This window comes from Eschrichtius robustus, chromosome 5, assembly GCF_028021215.1.
Source record: "Eschrichtius robustus isolate mEscRob2 chromosome 5, mEscRob2.pri, whole genome shotgun sequence".
NCBI classification, from domain to species: Eukaryota; Metazoa; Chordata; class Mammalia; order Artiodactyla; family Eschrichtiidae; genus Eschrichtius; species Eschrichtius robustus.
The window spans coordinates 127,411,238-127,434,140 of NC_090828.1; the positions used below are offsets into that span (position 1 = coordinate 127,411,238).

At 34.5% G+C, this 22,903-nt stretch overlaps 1 protein-coding gene across 2 annotated transcripts in view; it reads left to right on the forward strand.

Annotated features, from left to right (window-relative positions):
• Positions 1-22,903, forward strand: part of DPP10 (dipeptidyl peptidase like 10) — a 707,501-nt gene that overhangs the window by 200,374 nt on the left and 484,224 nt on the right. For both annotated transcript variants that reach the window (XM_068544007.1, XM_068544008.1), the window contains exon 3: positions 10,766-10,861. In XM_068544007.1, coding sequence (XP_068400108.1) covers positions 10,766-10,861 — 96 coding nt within the window. The remainder of the gene's footprint in view (positions 1-10,765; positions 10,862-22,903) is intronic.

Here is a 22,903-nt window from a genome sequence, read left to right on the forward strand (position 1 = left end):
ACTGTGCATCTCATTGGATCCTTGTGCTGTTATTCATAATTATAACCATAATCATAGGATCCTATTTGGTTAACAAATATTTAGCCTTTTAATAGAAACTATCGATAAGCCTCTTAGATAGCCTCATCCACCAAAGGGCAGACAGCAGAAGCAAGAAGAACTACAATCCTCACAGAAAGATAGACAAGATGAAAAGGCAGAAGGCTATGTACTAGATGAAGGAACAAGATAAAACCCCAGAAAAACAACTAAATGAAGTGGAGATAGGAAACATTCCAGAAAAAGAATGATAGTGAAGATGATCCAGGACCTCGGAAAAAGAATGGAGGCAAAGATCGAGAAGATGCAAGAAATGTTTAACAAAGACCTAGAAATTTAAAAACAAACACCTAGAAAAATTAAAGAACAAACAAATAGAGATGAACAATACAATAACGGAAATGAAAAATACCTAGAATGAATCAATAGCAGAATAACTGAGGCAGAAGAACGGATAAGTGACCTGGAAGACAGAATGGTGGAATTCACTGCTGCGGAACAGAATAAAGAAAAAAGAATGAAAAGAAATGAAGACAGCCTAAGAGACCTCCGGGACAACATTAAACGCAACAACATTCACATTATAGGGGTCCCAGAAGGAGAAGAGAGAGAGAAAGGACCAGAGAAAATATCTGAAGAGATTATAGTCGAAAACTTCCCTAACATGGGAAAGGAAATAGCCACCCAAGTCCAGGAAGTGCAGAGAGTCCCAGGCAGGATAAACCCAAGGAGAAACACGCCAAGACACATAGTAATCAAACTGACAAAAATTAAAGACAAAGAAAAATTATTGAGAGCAACAATGGAAAAACGACAAATAATATACAAGGGAACTCCCAGGAGGTTAACAGCTTATTTCTCAGCAGAAACTCTACAAGCCAGAAGGGAGTGGCATGATATATTTAAAGTGATGAAAGGGAAGAACCTACAATCAAGATTACTCTACCTGGCAAGGATCTCATTCAGATTCATCAGAGAAATCAAAAGCTTTACAGACAAGCAAAAGCTAAGAGAATTCAGCACCACCAAACCAGCTCTACAACAAATGCTAAAGGAACTTCTCTAAGTGGGAAATGCAAGAGAAGAAAAGGACCTACAAAAGCAAACCCATAACAATTAAGAAAATGGTAATAGGAACATACATATCGATAATTACCTTAAACAGGAATGGATTAAATGCTCCAACCAAAAGACACAGGCTCGCTGAATGGATACAAAAACAAGACCCATCTGTATGCTGTCTACAAGAGACCCACTTCAGACCTAGGGACACATACAGACTGAAAGTGAGGGGATGGAAAAAGATATTCCATGCAAATGAAAATCAAAAGAAAGCTGGAGTAGCTATACTCATATCAGATAAGATAGACTTTAAAATAAAGAATGTTACAAGACACAAGGAAAGACACTACATAATGATCAAGGGATCAATCCAAGAAGAAGATATAATAATTATAAATATATATGCATCCAACATAGGAGCACTTCAATACATAAGGCAACTGCTAACAGCTCTAAAAGAGGAAATCGACAGTAACACAATAATAGTGGGGGACGTTAACACCTCACTTACACCAATGGACAGATCATCCAAACAGAAAATTAATAAGGAAACACAAGCTTTAAATGACACAATAGACCAGATAGATTTAATTGATATTTATAGGACATTCCATCCAAAAACAGCAGATTACACTTTCTTCTCAAGTTCACACAGAACATTCTCCAGGATAGATCACATCTTGGGTCACAAATCAAGCCTCAGTAAATTTAAGAAAATTGAAATCATATCAAGCATCTTTTCTGACCACAATGCTATGAGATTAGAAGTCAATTACAGGGAAAAAAACTTAAAAAACACAGACACATGGAGGCTAAACAACGCATTACTAAATAACCAAGAGATCACTGAAGAAATCAAAGAGGAAATCAAAAAGTACCTAGAGACAAATTACAATGAAAACATGGTGATTCAAAACCTATGGGATGCAGCAAAAGCAGTTCTGAGAGGGAAATTTATAGCAATACAAGCCTACCTCAAGAAATAATGAAAATCTCAAATAAACAATCTAACCTTCCACCTAAAAAACTAGAGAAAGAAGAACAAACAAAACCCAAAGTTAGTAGAAGGAAAGAAATCATAAAGATCAGAGCAGAAATAAATGAAATAGAAACAAAGAAAACAATAGCAAAGATCAATAAAACTAAAAGCTGGTTCTTTGAGAAGATAAACAAAATTGATAATCCATTAGCCAGGCTCATCAAGAAAAAGAGGGAGAGGACTCAAATCAATAAAATTAGAATTGAAAAAGGAGAAGTTACAACAGACACCGCAGAAATACAAAGCATCCTAAGAGACTACTACAAGCAACTCTATGCCAATAAAGTGGACAACCTGGAAGAAATGGACAAATTCTTAGAAAGGCGTAACCTTCCAAGACTGAACCAGGAAGAAATAAAAAATATGAACAGACCAATCACAAGTAGTTAAATTGAAACTGTGATTAAAAATCTTCCCACAAACAAAAGTCCAGGACCAGATGTCTTCACAGGTGAATTCTATCATACATTTAGAGAAAAGCTAACACCCATCCTTCCCAAACTCTTCCAAAAAATTGCAGAGGAAGGAACACTCCCAAACTAATTCTATGAGGCCACCATCACCCTGATACCAAAACCAGACAAAGATACTACAAAAAAAAAAAAATTACAGACCAATATCACTGATGAATATAGATGCAAAAATCCTCAACAAAATACTAGCAAACAGAATCGAACAACACATTAAAAGGATCATACACCATGATCAAGTGGGATTTATCCCAGGGATGCAAGGATTCTTCAATATATGCAAATGAATCAATGTGATACACCATATTAACAAATTGAAGAATGAAAACCATATGGTCATCTCAATAGATGCAGAAAAAGCTTTTGACAAAATTCAACACCCATTTACGATAAAAACTCTCCAGAAAGTGGGCATAGAGGGAACCTACCTCAATATAATAAAGGTCATATATGACAAACCCACAGCAAACATTAAAGAAAAAGAAATCGCAACTATCAACATATATTAGGTTTTCAGACTTTCACACATGTATCCACACTTATATATATATGTACGTATGCACACACATCAAAAAGTATCTCATATTTATTTACAAAATAACTAGAGATGATATGTTACCCAGTACCTTACTTGAGAAGGATAAAGTCTATGAGACGCAGTCCAGTGTTTGAGACTCAGTGCTTCCACTTCTGGGGGCACAGGTTGATCCCTGATCAGGGAACTAAGATCCCACAGGCCGTGAGGTGTGGCCAAAAAAAAAAAAAAAAAAAAAAAGTTAAGTAATATTTTGTTGATATTAGGAAATAGGTATTGATTGCAGAATTTCTTCCTCTGAAGATTCGTAAGAAAGGAGCTTTACATGAGGAATCATCTCTTAAAATTATTTACAATCTAATACCAATTTCCTTCTTAAGCTACCTTCTCAGTGTTCGATGTGAGTGATTGGGATGAAGAAATGGTGCCCAGGATTCTCTGTTTGCTAAGTGGGGCCGTAGAGTCAAAATAGAGAGAACATTATTAAAATGTATCAAATATAAGATTTCTTCAGATGGTTCTAACATAAATTAAGTTCCTGAGAAATCAGGTTGCAGCTGGGTTATAAATGTTTGCTGATGAGGTGTGATAGGTGATGCTACTAATGTTAATAGTAAATAGAGTGCAACAATGAGCAGAGGGTAAATTTGGAGTTTGAGGCTGACATTTTATAGACAATTTCTTGAAGAAAACAAACAAAAAGCTCCACTTTTTCATGAATGCTGTGACACTGCTCTATGTGAGAAAATAGAAAGACTGTGGCAATGGTACCTTCATGAGCAGGTTGGAGCAGAATGGGATGCTAATAAAGTCTGGAGAGGGTACAGGAGGAATTTCAATTAGGAGAAGGATTCTTGTGGCTAAAAGGAAATACGAATATTCTTAAAATATCACTTATAAAATTGTACATTTAAAAAAAAACTAATTAACACAATATTATAGAGAACGAGAAAAGACTTATTTTGAGAGACAGTAGAGCTTAATAAGTTAGAGAGATGTAGGTTCCAATTTCAGTCCTGCCTCTTACTAACCATGTGAACTTTGTCAAAATCTTTAAGTTTGCTGAGCCTTAGTTTCCCCTCCAAATGGATATCCCATTAGGGCTTGGGGAGGGGCATTTGGAAAAGGGATGATTGATTACAAAGGATGAACACTCCAAAAGACTATGATGAAATGTGGAGATAAAAGGAGCTAGGGGATAAACAACCAACCTCCAAGGCTATTGAAACAGAAGCTTAATTATTCATTATATGTAGAAGGAAGAAGTCTCTTTTCTAGGACTGAAAAATTCAAGAGACCTCAGGGATAGTGCCTAGCAGCTAAGAAAAATTTAAAGAAATGAACAAAGAAATAAGGAAAAAAGAAACAACCAGAAAAAGGAATGAAGTCATGAAGTATATACAGTTCATTCAGTAATGAATGAAGACAAATAAATTAAACCTTAAGTTTTATCTGATTATTGTTTAAATTTAAAATTTAATCACAATAGTTTGAATTACTTTGATGAGTTGATTTTATAATAAATTCTAGGGGCAATTGGAGTTAAAAAAAATCCTTACTATTAAAATTATTGAATTATTTCAGATTATAGAAAATAAATGGAGTTCAGAATATTTAATAAAATTATTAAAATGTTAACTGATCAGTATAATACAAAATGAAAAAAAAATGGACCATTAGTTTAATTCATTAAAAAATTAAACATTTAAATAAACATTTAACGTATTAATCTAGCAGTAGAAAAGTAATAATAGTTTGCCATGACCAGTTGGATTTTGTTATAGAAATAGAGGGTGGTTGGAAATAGGAAATTTCATTTATACAATTTTTATATCAACACATTAAAGGAGAAAATTATGTTTATATCAAAGGTTGGAAGCGTATCATGACAGTTATAATTTCAAATAAAAATTTGAAGTGACATAGGAATATAAACAAATTACTTAAGCATGATACAGATTCCTTTCCAAAAATCAAGAAAAAATATCTTATTAAGTAATGAAATATTAAAGATGCTGCCATAATAAAAGAAGACAGCAGGATTGTTATTTCATCATTATTATTCAACATTGTTTTGACACTCGAGCTAATGAAATAATTCACTAAAATGAAATAAATGCTTTTTAATGGTGCTGGAGCAATTGGTCATCCAATATGCAAAAAAACAAAAATAAAATATGAACCTCTAATTAATCCTCACATGATAGACAAAAAGTAACTCAAGATGATTCCGGGACTTATATGTAAAATATAAAACTATTACTCTTTTAGGAAAAAAGATAGGAGAAAATCTTCAGGATTAGTTGAAGCATTCTTAGTCTTGACAATAAAAGTGTGATTTATAAAAGGAAAAAATGATAAACTGGATCTCATCAAAATTAAAAAACTTTTCCTCTGCAGAAGTCCTTTTTAAAAGGATGAAAAGACAAGGTAGAGGGCTGGAGGAAATCTGAAGTTGACATATCAACAAATGATTTGCATTTAGAATAGAAGACTCTAAACTCAACAGTCACACAAACAAAACAATCCAATTAGAAAATGGGCAAATGACATGAACAGACATTTCGCTTAAGAGGATATAAACATCACAAATAAGCACATTAAATGATGTTCATTAGCTATTAGGGTAATGCAAATTAAAACCACAACGACATATCATTACACATATATCAGAATGGCTTATTTTTTTTTAAAAAACCACCAAATTCTTGCAAGAACACAGAAAAACTAGGTCATTTCTACATTGCTGGTGAGAATGTAAAATGGTACAACTACTCTAGAAAAGCATCCGATATTTTCTTACAAAACTAAATGTGCACCATGTGACCCAGCAATTGCATATTTTGGCATTTATCCCGAAGAAAGGAACATTTATGTTCACATAAAAACCTATAATTAATGTTCATAGCAGCTTTATTCATAATAACCCCAAGCTACAAATGATAACCCAGATTTCCTTCAACAGATGGATAGTTTAACAAACTGATACATTCATGCCCTGGAATAGTACCAAGCAACAAAAAGGAACGGAGTATTGATACACTCAACAACTAAGATGGATCTCTGCCAATCTCAAAATATTATATAATGCATGATTCCATTTACATAGCACTCTGGAAATTACAAAATCTTTAAGGTGGAAAATAGATTAGTGGTTGCCAAAGGTTGCAGAGGAAGGTTATGGCAATAAAAGGGCAACACAGGAGATTCTGGTGATGGAACTGTTCTCTGCCTTACTGGTGCTCATCATATTTGATACAATTGCATAGAACTAAAGACAGCCACATATACTCATATGTACACAACTGAATACATGCAGAACTGGTGAAGTCTGAATAGAGTTGGTGGAGGGTATCAATGTCAATTTCTTTTTGAGATATTGTTTATGCAAGATATCATATGTTATTGATGGAAACTGGAGGAAGTGTATAAAGGATTTGTCTTTCTGTATTATTTCTTACAACTGCATGTGAATCTGCAATACCTGAAAATTTTATATATATATTATGTGTGTGTGTATATACACATATAAATGTATATATACACACATATATACATATAAATGCATATATATACACACACAGATATACATATAAATATATATACATATAAATTTAAACTTTAGGAAAAGGAGAAAATGTATTTTCAGATGATAGAATTGAATATGTAGAAAAATAAAAGATTTAATTTCCATTGGCATTTTAAAGAAAATGTGATATGGTGAATAATATAATTATTAACTCTGTGTGTGTGTATAAACTCATTTAGAATAACAATGGGAAATATTCTGTTCACAATAACAAACCATATATACTTACTAGTAAATATAATAGGAAATGTGAAGGATCTATATGAAAAATAGAAGATGAAACACAATTAATGTACCTAAAGTTTAAAGTTTTCCAATTCGCTGTGTATATATAATGCTATTTTAATAAGATTCCCATTCTGGTGGATTTTAATATGATTTTTAAGCTCATATGAAAGAACAGACGTTTGAGAATTGCCAAAATAATATTTGAAAAAAGTATTTGAAAATAAGATTGTATGGTGTGCTGCATTTGCCTTACAAGGTGGTTTTTTGTTTGTTTGTTTTACATATGCTCAAAAGATACAGTAAACAAAATATGTGGAATTTACCTAGGAGCAAAAATATAGTTAATTTTTCAATTCAGTTGATAAGGATCATTTATTTAATAGATTGTGCTATCATAATCTACTTTCCCACTGAAAGTTAGACTCCTACCTCCTACCTTTACCTATATAAATTTCATTGAATCAACTAAATAAATGCATATCAAAGAGAGATGGTAAAATATAATCATCTAAGAATTAAAGGGATTGTATTGGACACATTAGGGTGCATTTATATAATCTGAGGAAACTTTAAATTGTGAAACATGTCTATACCAAAATCTGGTCTTATTGAGATATTTCACAGAATAAATATATTTCTGAAATCCTGATAAAGTTAGCTCATCTGATTAAAATCCTAAACTCCTATGACAGAAAATTAATTCTAGCATCAAAGCTTTTTTGCTGTGTCAAACAAAAAGCAGTCATTCTTTTTTCTAAAATGCTCTCAGCCCTTCACTTGTCCATGCCATTCCCTTTCTCTGTCTTTTGAAACCTGTAAGGCCCAGGTCATTTAACTTTTAAAAATAAAAATGAATAGATTTTACTTTCAAGAGAAATGTTATGTTCACAGAAAAATTGAACAGAAGGTACAGGGATTTTCCATTTACCCTTACCTTCACATGGGTAAAACCTCCCCCATTGTCAACATCCCACACATGATATGTTTACTACAACTGATGAACCTACGTTGACACATGATTATCACCCAAAGTCCATATTTTACTTTAGGGTTCACTCTTGCTGTTGTACATCCTATGGATTTCGACAACAGTATAATGACATGTATCTACCATTCTAACTACTAGTATCTTTAGAGTCTCCATAGTTTACATTTTTCAGCATGTTACATAGTTGGAATTATACAGTCTGGAGTCTTTTCAAACTGGCTTCTTTCAATTAATAATTTAAGGTTCCTCCATGTCTTTTCATGGTTGATAGCTCGTTTCTTTTTATCACTTCATAGTATCACAATGTCTGGACCACAGTTTATCCATTCACGTACTGAAGGACATCTTGGTTGCTTCCAAATTTTGGCAGTTATGGATAAAGCTACTATAAACATCCATGTGCAGATTTTTGTGTGGCTGTAAGTTTTCAGCTCATTTGGGTAAATACCAGGGAGCACAATTGTTAGATTATATGTTTAGTTTTTAAAGAAACCACTAACCTGTCTTCCAAGTATCTGTACCATTTTTCATTCCCACCAGCAATGGATGATAGTTGGCCATTATATTTTTCACTGAAGCCTTTTCTGATTGTTTTTGTAAGACATTTTCCTTCCTTTCTCTGAGCTCATACAGTACTCTGTATCCTCATTCTGACATCCATCATATTCTTTCTTGCTTTGTGTGAACCCCTCGGGGCAGGGCATAGATATGTCTCCTGCACCTAGAGCCCTACTATTCGTTGAATGAATAAGGTAAATTTAAATTTTGTTGTGTCAGACTGTCAAATGGGGCATTTTGTTTTGCAAATCTGTATATAATCACGTCTTATGCTAGGCTTGGGTCAAACAATTCTCACTAGTTCCACTTGTTATATTTTTTTCAGTTGTTTCTGAACAGTTATTTTGTGGGTTAACTACATGGTTGACTCATGTTGGAAGAAACTGCATTTGAAGTTATTGATTCTTTGCCCCAGCTTTTCAGCTGGAAGAAACAAAGCTCTTGCTGCAATAAGTACCGAACTTTTAAAAAAACAATATCTAATGAGGTTAGCATATATTGTTGACGTTTTATTTTCAGCCAGAGTTAAGGTCACAGCTGAGAGGTCACAAAGATGATTTTATACAGTAAATAAACAATGATATTATTTTGCAAAGAAAATGAAATATCACAAACTTATCTGTAGCCTCTTTTCGTCTAAAAGTATGCTTGCTATGCTTAATTTTGGTACTTAAACTGTGTTGTCCTTCCATTTCTTAGATTTTGGGATTTAAAAGGGAAGTGCACCTAGTTTATGTGTCAGGGACTAATATAAGCATGTGCTTTTCATTCATATTCTGGCATTATATTGAGTTTTTACATTTAACTCCTAAGTCCACTTAGTATTTGTTGGGTGGTAATTATTTGTGGAATTTTGGTATTTATTCTGTTTATTTGGTGAACTTCGTTTCAAGTTGGGAAGTTTTATTGACCATATTTGTTTGGAACCTTTACCTCTTCATCTTTGGTGTTTACAACAAAACTGTAAATTTATCACTAGAGAGAATATGTTGAAGTGATTTTGGAAAGTATTGGGCTGGATTATGGTTAAACAGTGAAAAATGTATGCTTTGGGGCACAATGCACAATAGAAATTATTAACTGCTTTCATATTATATATCACTACATAACAAGGGATTGATCTCTTAAATTTGTGGTTGCTCAAGACAATTTTAATATTGAAAAAAATTTAATGTATTGAAAAGTATCATGGAACAGACAAACTTCTAATGCCAAAAACCATTAAAATTTCCACTTTATATTGTCATCTAGTTAACATATTTTTAAAGCAAAGTAGTCCAAATAGTATAATTCATTAGTTTTTTTTTAAGACTTTTTAAAACTTTTTATTTTATGTTGGAGTATAGCCAATTAACAATGTTGATGATAGTTTCAGGTGCACACTAGAGGAACTCAGCCATACATATACATGTATCCATTCTCCCCCAAACTCTGCTCCCATCCAGGCTGCCACATAACATTGAGCAGAGTTCCCTGTGCTATACAGTAGGTCCTTCTTGGTTATCCATTTAAAATATAGCAGTGTGTACATGTCAATCCCAAACTCCCTAATTATCCCTTCCCCCCATCCTTCCCTCCTGGTAACCATAAGTTCATTCTCTAAGTCTGTGAGTCTGTTTCTGTTTTGTAAATAAATTCATTTGTATCATTTCTTTTTAGTTTCCACATATAAGGGATATCATACAATATTTCTCTTTCTCTGTCTGACTTACTTCACTCAGTATGACAATCTCTAGGTCCTTCCATATTGCTGCAAATGGCATTATTTCATTCTTTTTAATGGCTGAGTAATATTCCATTGTATATATGTACCACATCTCCTTTATCTGTTCCTCTGTCGATGGACACTTAGGTTGCTATTGTAAACAGTGCTGCAACGAACATTGGGCTGCATGTATTCTTTCAGACTATGTTTTTCTCCAGATATATGCCCAAGAGTGGGATTGCAGAGTCATATGGTAGCTCTATTTTTAGTTTTTTAAGGAACCTCCACACTGTTCTCCATAGTGGCTGTACCAATTTACATTCCCACCAACAGTGTAGCTGGGTTCCCTTCTCTTCACACAATCTCCAGCATTTATTGTTTGTGGATTTTTTGATGATAGCCATTTTGACTGGTGTGAGGTGATATCTCACTGTAGTTTTGATTTGTATTTCTCTAATAATTAGCGGTGTTGAACATCTTTTCATATGCCTCTTGGCCATCTGTATGTCTTCTTTGGAGAATGTGTCTAACCTAAAATTTACTTTATTTTAGATGAACTCACAAATTCATCAGAAACCAGATTGTCTTTAGAAGACCTCTTCAGGAAAGAATTTGTGCTCCATGATCCAGAAGCTCGATGGATCAATGGTATGTGTATACGTTCTTATACGTTATATTTATTTCAAGTTCTGTATAATTAAAATTAAATAGTGGTTTTGTTGACCACTGGTTGACCACCAGTGGTTATTTTAATTGACGTTATGCTTCAATGATTACAGATACCATTTAATCAGAAATTTATACCTTGGCTCATGTGAGAGAAAACTAATTCCTAAGGTAGGTCATCAATAAAATTATCCCCCAAACATTAGATTGACTGCTCTGTATCTGCTCTTCCCTCATGAATCATTAGTTATGTGACTGCAAACACGTGTTACATCTCTAGCATTTCTCTGGCTAATTCTCCTTGGTGTAGAAGTATAGATTTTGGGAGCGTACATATAAGTGATTCAGATTTGGCAATCAGATTAATTTTCTTCTCTCTCTTTGTGGCTTTTCTTTTTAAGTTTAAGTGCCACAAACTAGGGAGACTCTCCAGTCTGAGAGTCTACAAAGTTGATTCTACAAAGTTGAAATGACAGAAAGGGCATGGGAACACATTGCATTTTTGCTTTTTGTGGCTTGGCAAAGAAATCACCTCAGCTTTCCTTAGGTTATTTCTGATTTTGCTATTTTCAAAAAGTTTTAAAAAGAATTTAGATTACAAATACAATCAGTCAATCAATCAATCAATCAAAACCACTGAGTGGCTCCATGGACTTTGGCTTGTCTTTGTGGGAGGTGGTAGGGGGAGTTATTGGGTAATCCAGTTATAAGAAATGTGTTGGTGAAAAGGAAGTCAGGTTTTCATTTCTGGAATATTACAATTTGCCTGACCATACTAATCACCATGGTTAGATAGCTGTTAATCTTTGCCCTTCATTTTATTTAGACATAATATCTTTGCTTGTTTTCAAGGCCTAGAGTAGGTTACATGTATGACAGCTAAAAAGAGCTTTGCCTTTGTATCTAATGAATAACGTCTCACTTACAGTCCATCCTTTCTTCTCTAATATCCTAATTAAATACATTTATGCCTGCAAATTAAATGTTTATTTATGGAAGCTATAAAAAGAATGTAACTTAATTCATGAGGGCAGGAGCCAAATCATACTTGTTTGCCTAGCACTGATACAGTTTCTGGAGAGCAGCAAGCACTTAAGATTTTTTTTTTTTTGAATAAATGAATGAAATCATTTAACAGAAGTTCAGTTTTATTTTTCTGTAAACTTAGGTTTCAGTTGAAATTGGTTGCAAGGTAAGTATTATCATGCTGATGATGTTACAAATAGAGAAAACAAGATATCAGTATTATTCCTTTATTTGTATATTTTCATTTTGAATTGTTCATAAATTTGGGTCTTGCCTTATTGTTGCCTTTGCACTATGATTATTTCAGAGGTACACTATGATTTATTTCAGATGAGTACTATTACTAAATTTAAGAAAAGGTACGGAATTACCTAGCATTGCTCTAATACGTGGATCTCCCACAAATCATTCTCCTCATGTGCCATTGTAATTTTGTAAGTCATCTTTTTACTTGCTAGGCAAGTATTTTCTGTTGAAGGAGATGAGCAAAAAAATTTGAGTCATTAGATTTGAAATGCTGAATAATATTCTGTTTTATTCATCATGATTTTGACCAAACTATAGAAATTTGTGCAGTTTTTGACTTTGGGAAGCAAGAAAAAATTCACGGGTCGCGTCCCCCTTCTCAGGTTAGCTTGAACTATTTAAAGAGGCATTTACTCCCGTGTGTAACTGACACTTTGATATCGAAGTACCAAAGGTCTGGAGCGGTGTTTAAGCAGTGAACTGCATACTAAATTAAGTCACATTTCAATATCTAGGGCGCGCGTTCTACTCTAATGCTTCACAAGATATCAAAATAAAATTATTTGGAGTTAATTGTTTTAATCATTTTTTTTCATAATTTCTTTACCAATCATTGGTAAAGCTGAATTTGAAAATATATCCTGGGACAAAGCTGCAGTGTTATTATCATACTATAAATAAAACCTAAGATCAAACATATTTATAAAAGAACTTGACATAAAACAACCTTTTAAACAGAATTAAACAAAATCTAAGCTCTTAGAGCCATGTGGTCTTTATAAATACCACTGAAAGAATTGACTCACTGTCAGTAGATTGTGTGCACTGGGTTGCTTTTCGAGCAGGGGGATAGATTTGTGCTCATTTTTTCCTCTATCCAATCCAGATCTCCTTTCTGGCAATCACTAGGTACTTGGCCTATTTACGTATTCCTCACGAAGCCAGATAATACAGTGGGGACTATACATACAATGTGTAACCCTGGCTTCATTGTCACAGATTATATCTAAATGTAAAATGTGAGCTTCTTATTTATTCTCATGACATGTCTCACCAGCTTTCTATAGTATGTAAGTGGCTTGAAGGAGTCTAACTTAAGCTCATTTGGAAGCTTCATTTAGTTCTTGGAGGTCACTGTAGGAGCATTTAATGCATTACTGGTCAAGGAGAAGGAGGGCGTCTAGGTGGCCCTGACGTGTGTAGGCTGAAGTGTAGCAATGTCATTCATTATGCTGCTTCTCAAATAATATGTCTGTGAATGTCAGTGCAGCCTTGGATGGGTGCTCGTGTTCATGGTTAGCGTAACAACTGCCTTCCACCAAATCTGCTCAGATCCTTGAAATCTCCATTTTTATAGCATCTTCTTCGTAGTTATGTCACCTTGAAACTCAGAAATCCATCTTCTTTAACATTATTCATCTCCCCACGTACATTTGAGGACCTATCAATCATCAAAGAAAAATCTAATATTAATTGAGTGCCTTCTACGCTAGGCTGTGTGCTGGATGCTTTATAGACATATTTCATAGATAGCATGTAAGTTATAACGATGAACCCCAGAAAACTGAGGCTAAAGCAAAACACTTATCCAAAAACACAGCTGATAAGAGGTGGAGCCTGCTTTAATCACCATGTTGAAGTATAAAACCTACCTTCTCCCAGTGTTTCACTCTGAGATGCCATTCCACATCTTTAACACATGCATTAACTACCTCTTTGACAATCTCATGGGTACAGCTCTCACAGTGACTAATCCTTTCATGTTGAATATTGCAATCATGTCATCTCCCCCAAGGACATCCATATAATGGTAACTTATGCAGTCACTAAAAAAAAATATAAGCATATTTACATGTTTATGGTATAAAAAGTAAACAAAGGTGTCTTTAAACAGAGTTGATAGTATGTGATTCACACTGTCTCTACTGTATACCAGTGAGTGTTTCCAGATGGCTGGATTTTGACCTGATATATTTTTTTTTCTTTTTGCTTATTCATTTTTTCCTGAATTTTTTCTGATAAATATGTATGTTTATGTGATTTTATAACTATTTTTTCTTTTTTTAATTTAATTTTTATTTTATATTGGAGTATAGTTGATTTAAAATGTTGTGTTAGTTTCAGGTATACAGCAAAGTGATTTAGTTATACATATACATATATCCATTCTTTTTCAGATTCTTTTCCCATAGAGGTTATAACAGAATATTGGGTAGAGTTCCCTGTGCTATACAGTAGGTCCTTGTTGATTATCTGTTTTATATATAGCAGCATATATATGTTAATACCAAACTCCTTATTTAGTTTCATGGGTCTCCAATCCTCCAGCAGTCTCCTGCCAAATACAACTTTATAAGGCCCAGCTAAAAACTGTAAACACACTTCTCAACAACCATCAGAGGAACCCCTTTGCCAATTGAAAAAATCCCAAACTCCTCCCTTTGATTTCCAGACCTCTCAGCATCAAGCTTGGCCTCTATCCTACTATTCTACTTTACGTTATGTTTCAGGGGTATTGAACTGCTTGATATTCTTCATAAGCCTCAAAAGCTCTTTTGACTCTGTGCCTTTGCCAACACTACTTTCTCTACCGGGCACCCCCTCCCCAATCTGACAGCCCCAATTTTGTCCCACTGGAAACTTCATTCCCAGGTGCAAAGTTCTTTTTCCTGCCAGCAGTGAGGATCACCTTCTTCCTCTAAACCCCAGAGGTTGATTCTCTCATACAGAAATTTCTTCCTTGATTATAATTATAACATGTCTAATCTCCTCTAAGACAGTGCTTCTAAAACTATTGTGAAAGACCACTGTTTTAAAATTTAATACTTTGTATTTCCTATTTGGCATGAATCAATGTTTTTGAAAAATACAATAAAATCAATTATTAGAAAAATAAAATAAGTAAATATTACAAATACAGCCCCTAAATTTAGCTCATTATAATTGTTTTAAAATTACATTGCAAAAATATATAATAAGTACCAACATAACATTGGAATAAAAGAGGAATTTCATATATTACTTTGAGAGAGGATATACAGGCGACTAATAGGATTGCTATTATATTCATAACTTTTTGTTATTGCTAAAAGAGAATTAAACAGATATTGAGAGAAATAGTGATTATTCACATTAAATGCCAATTCTCAGGTTTTGAACAGGAACTGGCATATCAATATTCAGAGGTTTTAATGTAGGAAATGAACTTGCTTCCTTCTTGTTAACTAATCTAGGTTAGATTGACAATGGCACCACTCTTAGGGGATAACGTATGTGTAGACTGTCTCTATTTTTGTTTTAATAATATTATTGGAGAGAAGAAATCAGTCTCCAAAATAAGGATGATGGTAATGCAGGGAGATTTTAAAGCAATTTTAACAATCTCGGGATGTTCATTTTAAGCTTTTATACAAAATGAATAAAGTGATACTGTATTTTTAAACGTTATCTTCAACTCTTTACCACTGGCTAATTTCAAAATTTATTCTGTAGATTATAAATCATGTATCTTTTCATCAAAAAACATATTTTGGATTTTAAGTACATCTGGGGTATACTGGAAAGACTAAGGTTGAATCACAACATCATGTAATGAGGTTCTTCTGCGTATAGTGAGTCTGTTGCTGGCTCACCCATGGGTGCATCTGCTCAGTTAAATTAGGCCACTTACCATGCATTTGGATCTGGCGGCACTGTCAAATTGCTACGAAAGCATCTAAATGCTTACCCTCAGCTCAGCTTATCGCACTGTGGACCAGTGGCCATCACTTCCCAACTGGCTGTAGTCTCCCAACATGACTCTTAGAGCAGCTCGGTTCCAAGAGACAGTAAACCCTGAGGAATAGGACTTGTGTCATATTTATGTTTGAGTCACCCCAGCAATTAGCACACTGTCTGGATCCAATTAAAACTCAAAATCGTTCGGTTAGCATAATGAGATGAACTATTATATTTCTTTGATATATTAAGGAGGGCCCACTTGATCCACGATCAGTAGAGGTTTCATTTCAGTTCTTTTCCTCAGGGTGTGCACAGATTTTTCTCTGATCTATACAAACTTGTCCTTCCCAATGTCCATCACGCATGTGAGTTGTTGCACGGTTTTTTTTTTTTTGGAAAATGTCTAGCTGGGATGAATGATCACATGTGAGGCCCTGGATATAATTTTTTTTTTTTAACATCTTTATTGGAGTATATTTGCTTTACAATGGTGTGTTAGTTTCTGCTGTATCACAAAGTAAATCAGCTATACGTATACATATATCCCCATATCCCCTCCCTCTTGCATCTCCCTCCCACCCTCCCTATCTAGGTGGTCACAAAGCACTGAGCTGATCTCCCTGTGCTATGTGGCTGCTTCCCACTAGCTAGCTAGTTTACATTTGGTAGTGAATATATGCCCATGCCACTCTCTCACTTCATCCCAGCTTACCCTTCCCCCTCCCCGTGTCCTCAAGTCCATTCTCTATGTCTGCGTCTGTACTCCTGTCCTGCCCCTAGGTTCTTCAGAACCACTTCTTTAATTTATTATTTTTTTTAGATTCTATATATACGTGTTAGCATACGGTATTTGTTTTTCTCTTTCTGACTTACTTCACTCTGTATGACAGTCTCTAGGTCCACCCACCTCACTACAAATAACTCAATTTCGTTTCTTTGCATGGCTGAGTAATATTCCATTGTATACATGTGCCACTTCTTCTTTATCCATTCGTCTATCGATGGACATTTAGGTTGCTTCCATATCCTGGCTACTGTAAATAGTGTTGCAGTAAACATTGTGGTACATGACTCTTTTTGAATTATGGTTTTCTCAGGGTATATGCCCAGTAGTGGGATTGCTGGGTCATATGGTAGTTCTATTTTTAGTTTTTTAAGGAATCTCTGTACTATTCTCCATAGTGGCTGTATCAATTTACATTCCCACCAACAGTGCAAGAGTGTTCCCTTTTCGCCACACCCTCTCCAGCATTTATTGTTTGTAGACTTTTTGATGATGGCCATTCTGACCGGTGTGTGGGGATACCTCATTTTAGTTTTGATTTGTATTTCTCTAATGATTAGTGATGTTGAGCATCCTTTCATGTATTTGTTGGCAGTCTGTATATCTTCTTTGGAGAAATGTCTATCTAGGTCTTCTGCCCATTTTTGGATTGGGTTGTTTGTTTTTTTGATATTGAGCTGCATGAGCTGCTTGTAACTTTTGGAGATTAATCCTTTGTCAGTTGCTTCATTTGCAAATATTTTCTCTCATTCTGAGGGTTGTCTTTTGGTCTTGTTTATGGTTTGCTTTGCTGTGCAAAAGCTTTTAAGTTTCATTAGGTCCCATTTGTTTATTTTTGTTTTTATTTCCATTTCTCTAGGAGGTGGGTCCTAAAGGATCTTGCTGTGATTTATGTCATAGAGTGTTCTGCATATTTTTTTCTCTAAGTTTTATAATGTCTGGCCTTACATTTAGGTCTTTAATCCATTTTGAGTTTATTTTTGAGTATGGTGTTAGGGAGTGTTCTAATTTCATTCTTTTACATGTAGCTGTCCAGTTTTCCCAGCACCACTTATTGAAGAGGCTGTCTTTTCTCCATTGTATATTCTTGCCTCCTTTATCAAAGATAAGGTGACCATATGTGTGTGGGTTTATCTCTGGGGTTTCTGTCCTGTTCCACTGGTCTATATTTCTGTTTCTGTGCCAGTACCATACTGTCTTGATTACTATAGCTTTGTAGTATAGTCTGAAGTCAGGGAGCCTGATTCCCCCAGCTCCGTTTCTCTTTCTCAAGATTGCTTTGCCTATTCGGGGTCGTTTGTGTTTCCATACAAATTGTGAAATTTTTTGTTCTAGTTCTGTGAAAAATGCCATTGGTATTTTGATAGGGATTGCATTAAATCTGTAGATTGCTTTGGGTAGTAGAGTCATTTTCACAATGTTGATTCTTCCAATCCAAGAACATGGTATATCTCTCCATCTGTTTGTATCATCTTTCTTTCATCAGTGTCTTATAATTTTCTGCATACAGGTCTTTTGTCTCCTTAGGTAGGTTTATTCCTAGGTATTTTATTCTTTTTGTTTCAGTGGTGAATGGGAGTGCTTTCCTAATTTCACTTTCAGGTTTTCATCATTAGTGTATAGGAATGCAAGAGATTTCTGTGCATCAATTTTGTATCCTGCTACTTTACCAAATTCATTGATTAGCTCTAGTAGTTTTCTGGTAGCATCTTTAGGATTCTCTATGTATAGTATCATGTCATCTGCAAACAGTGACAGCTTTACTTCTTCTTTTCCGATTTGGATTCCTTTTATTTCTCCAACTGCTGTGGCTAAAACTTCGAAAATTATGTTGAATAATAGGGGTGAGAGTGGGCAACCTTGTCTTGTTCCTGATCTTAGTGGAAATGGTTTCAGTTTTTCACCATTGAGGACGATGTTGGCTGTGGGTTTGTCATATATGGCCTTTATTACATTGAGGTAAGTTCCCTCCATGCCTACTTTCTTGAGGGTCTTTATCGTAAATGGGTGTTGAATTTTGTCGAAAGCTTTCTCTGCATCTGTTGAGATGATCATATGGTTTTTATCCTTCAATTTGTGAATATGGTATATCACATTGATTGATTCACATATATTGAAGAATCCTTGCATTCCTGGGATAAATCCCACTTGATCATGTTGTATGATCCTTTTAATGTGCTGTTGGATTCTGTTTGCTAGTATTTTGTTGAGGATTTTTGCATCTATGTTCATCAGTGATGTTTGCCTGTAGTTTTCTGTCTTTGTGACAGTAGATGTATTTTTTTTTAAATTTTATTTATTTATTTATTTGTTTGTTTGTTTATTTATGGCTGTGTTTGGTCTTCGTTTCTGTGCGAGGGCTTTCTCTAGTTGTGGCAAGCGGGGGCCACTCTTCATCGCGGTGCGCGGGCCTCTCACTATCGCGGCCTCTCTTGTTGCGGGGCACAGGCTCCAGACGCGCAGGCTCAGTAATTGTGGCTCACGGGCCTAGCCGCTCTGTGGCATGTGGGATCTTCCCAGACCAGGGCTCGAACCCGTGTCCCCTGCATTAGCAGGCAGATACTCAACCCCTGCGCCACCAGGGAAGCCCAGTAGATGTATTTTTGATGTATTTATGGGGAGGAAGGTGATCTTCACTTCTTCCTCCTCTGCCATCTTGAAGGTTCTCCCCCTTGGATATAATCTTAATTTTTTCGGACAATGTTGGAGACAACTGAACTCATCTACCATATGATATTCAAAAATAGATATTTAAACCTGTTATCTTTCAAACAGTGTGTTACAGTATGACATATTGAAATAGGAAAAGTCCTTAAACAGAGACAAACCAGAGTCTTGCAGCAATTTTTTAAAGTCTTCTGAGGCTTGGTTTCTTCATCTAAAGTGGGGATAATCGTTCCTGTAGGCAAAAGCACAGTGAAAATTAAATAAGCAAAAATGTTCAAAAAGTAAAGGAAAAAGGTAAAGGCAAAAAATAAAAGTTAAGAAAACATAAATAAAAAGCAAAAATCTTGAGCTGAATAGATCTTAGAATGGTTATTAGAATGTTATTCTGACAACAGCTTTTAGAGATGCTCTGGGCACCTGATAATTCTATATAAATGCCCTGGGAGCCTCATCCTGATGAATTATATCCAGGATATTGAATAGAAAGTGAAAAGCCATTGTTGTAATCTTCATGAAAAATAAAACAAATTACTGAAATAATATCAATAATATTTACTCATAATTAGGGAAATGGGACAAATGAATCTAGTTTGTTATTTTTTGGTTTGGCACTGTTTTATCATGCAAAGGCTTCCGTCCATCAGTTCAGTTTGGTTGTGTTGCAGAAACTGTTGGATTTCTTTGTGTGCAGGGAGCTACACTTCTGACAGCATTATCACTCCCAGCTCTGGGTCAGAATTTTAACTCTTTTAACTTATTTTTAATTTTTCCCTAATTTTTTATAACCATCAACCAAGCTGATAGTTTAAAAAAGTTGAATTGAATTCATGACTATGAGGTATTGAGGGTAGTTTATATTTTAATTGAAACATAATTTATAAGGACAAAATATTGAGTAGAGAGTAAATGTGCAAAAGTAGGTATGTGGTTAGATAAATTATTTACATCCATTTAATGGAATATTATACAGCCATTGAAACTGATCTTTTGAAAAAAAATAATGACATTAGAACATGCTTGGAATAAAATATTAAGTGGAAAGGGTAGAATACAGAATAATATGCATAGTACATTCCCAATTGTATCACACACTTGTAGATGCAGCAAAAGTGATATCAGAATTAAATATACTAACATATTAAATAATTTTCTATGATTGATTTAATGTTTTAAATTTTTTATCTTTTTGTTTATGTTGTTATCTTTATAACATGTAAAGATCTACTAAATTCTCCTTAAAATAAAAATGTTCTCAGAGCAGTTCTGGACTATCTTAAGAGGCACAGATTCTTATAATAGCACTCTTACTCCTTGTTTGTTGAGACAGAATATTCCCTGTAGTTTACTGTTTTTTTCCCCCCCTCCGAGTAATGTAAACACATAGAAGGTTATTGAAATTATGACATCTGTATTTCCTGACTCACAGCTCAAAGAATTGAAAATTAGGTTAAAATATAATTAATTGTTATCATGGCTGATCTTCTTTTTTAAAGTAATGTATGTCAAAGTATCTTACTATCAAGAGTAGATCATTTCCTGCCGAAACTAGAGAAGTGCTTACAGAAGTATATCATTAAAGCATATTTACTTTTCTGCAGATTACCAAAAATGTTCTCTTTATTGCTAAATGATTTACATGCTCCATATATTTTAACCAAAGTTTAAATTAATCTATATTAAAAGCACTTGAAATCAGAAACAAAATAAAAATATTTAGTATAAAAAAATCAAACTATGGTAACCTTACATACCACTGCAAATATTCATACTTTTGTTTGAAATTTAAATCTAAATAGTTTTTTAAGAAAATATTTTTAAGATTCCAGCTTATGTTAAAATGACTATATTTATACTAAATGCAAAGAGGGAGTAGGGAAAAGGATTTACTCATAAAATCCAGTGTTAGTATTTCGGGGGAAAAATTTAGGAAAATAATATTTCTATTTTAGGAATACAATGATTACTTAAGAGTATTTAAAGGGAGTTGGAAATATAAACCAAATTTTAGATTACGAGAGCTAAACTTTTATGTTACAACCTACTTTTTTTTTTATAAATTTATTTGTTTTAATTTATTTATTTTTGGCTGCGTTGGGTCTTCATTGCTGCACACGGGCTTTCTCTAGTTGTGGCGAGCGGGGGCTACTTTTCGTTGTGGTGCGCGGGCTTATCATTGCGGTGGCTTCTCTTGTTGCGGCACACAGGCTTCAGTGGTTGTGGCACGTGGGCTCAGTAGTTGTGGCTCGTGGGCTCTAGAGTGCAGGCTCAGTAGTTGTGGTGCACAGGCTTAGTTGCTCTGTGGCATGTGGGATCGTCCCAGACCGGGGCTCGAACCCATGTCCCCTGCATTGGCAGGTGGATTCTTAACCACTGCGCCACCAGGGAAGCCCACAACCGACTTTTTAAAGTAGAAAACTATAGTTTGATTTTTAAAAGGAAAAAATGTCTGCGTGAGTGGTATGAAACAGTTATGCTTAGATTCGTCAGCAAGCATTATTGAATTCCAGTTACATGCCCTGCACAGAGTTTTGTATATTCCAGGTAGGATCCGTTGACATTTAAAAGGTTTGCAGTAAAACAGACTGTGTACTTACAGTGCATTCCACACAATCATGGTTGGTGTTGGCTTTGTTGGCCCAGGAACTGAAATAATCAGACAACAATTCAGTGATACACTCCTGGGTTATTACTGAAGAAAAGACAAAAAAAAAGACAGAGATCAGTTTGAGCTAAGAATAACTGGAGTCATCTTTATGGAAAAGATGGAGTTCAGTCTCAGTGTAGAGGTCAGATGAGCCCAGGAGAAGAAAGAGGACATCACTGGGAGAGCAAGGAAGTATTATGACAGAGTCACAGGAATTAGCATAGTATGTAAGAGTATCTGTAATATTCTGTGTGTGCCTGTGTGTGTGTGTTTAAAATTAATGGTGAAAAAAGTCAATCAAGTCAGATTAGTATATACTTAGAATATTAATACTATTACTTTACTGTACTTGTTATACTTTGATCTCCTTTAGCAGAGTCATATTATTAGATTATGATTTTAAAACAGAAGAATTTGAAGTTGCTCTGATGGTTAGCAGCTGTGTTATTTTCCTTAGAATGGGAGATGTCGGTAACAGGAATTTCACTTAATATGTTTATAATAATTCATGTTTACATTTACTTTTCTACTTTTCTAGGATGTTTCAACATATGTTACTTATTTGCATTTCTTTGAAAAACCTTGTTTTGCAGGTAGGGTGGACATTAATTTTGTGTCATAGATGAGTAAGTTGAGACACTAAGAGCTTTTCTGCACTTGTTCCCAATTCGACGTCAGTACTTAGCTCTGGCCAGAATCCAGGTTTTCCATGTTCAGTGTTGGGTAGGATACATCAGAGTAGAGAAAATATCTTCAGTGAGTTTTTTGTGTTGTCCTTAAACTAACATTTAATAATGTTTATAAACCAATAAAAGCACATCTATGGCTTAAGGAAAGACATATTATGGGGAAGATAGATAATAATAAGGGAAGATTTCCTTTGACTCATCTCCGACTATATGAATTTGACTAGAATTTTTAGGTGATGTTGAGAAAA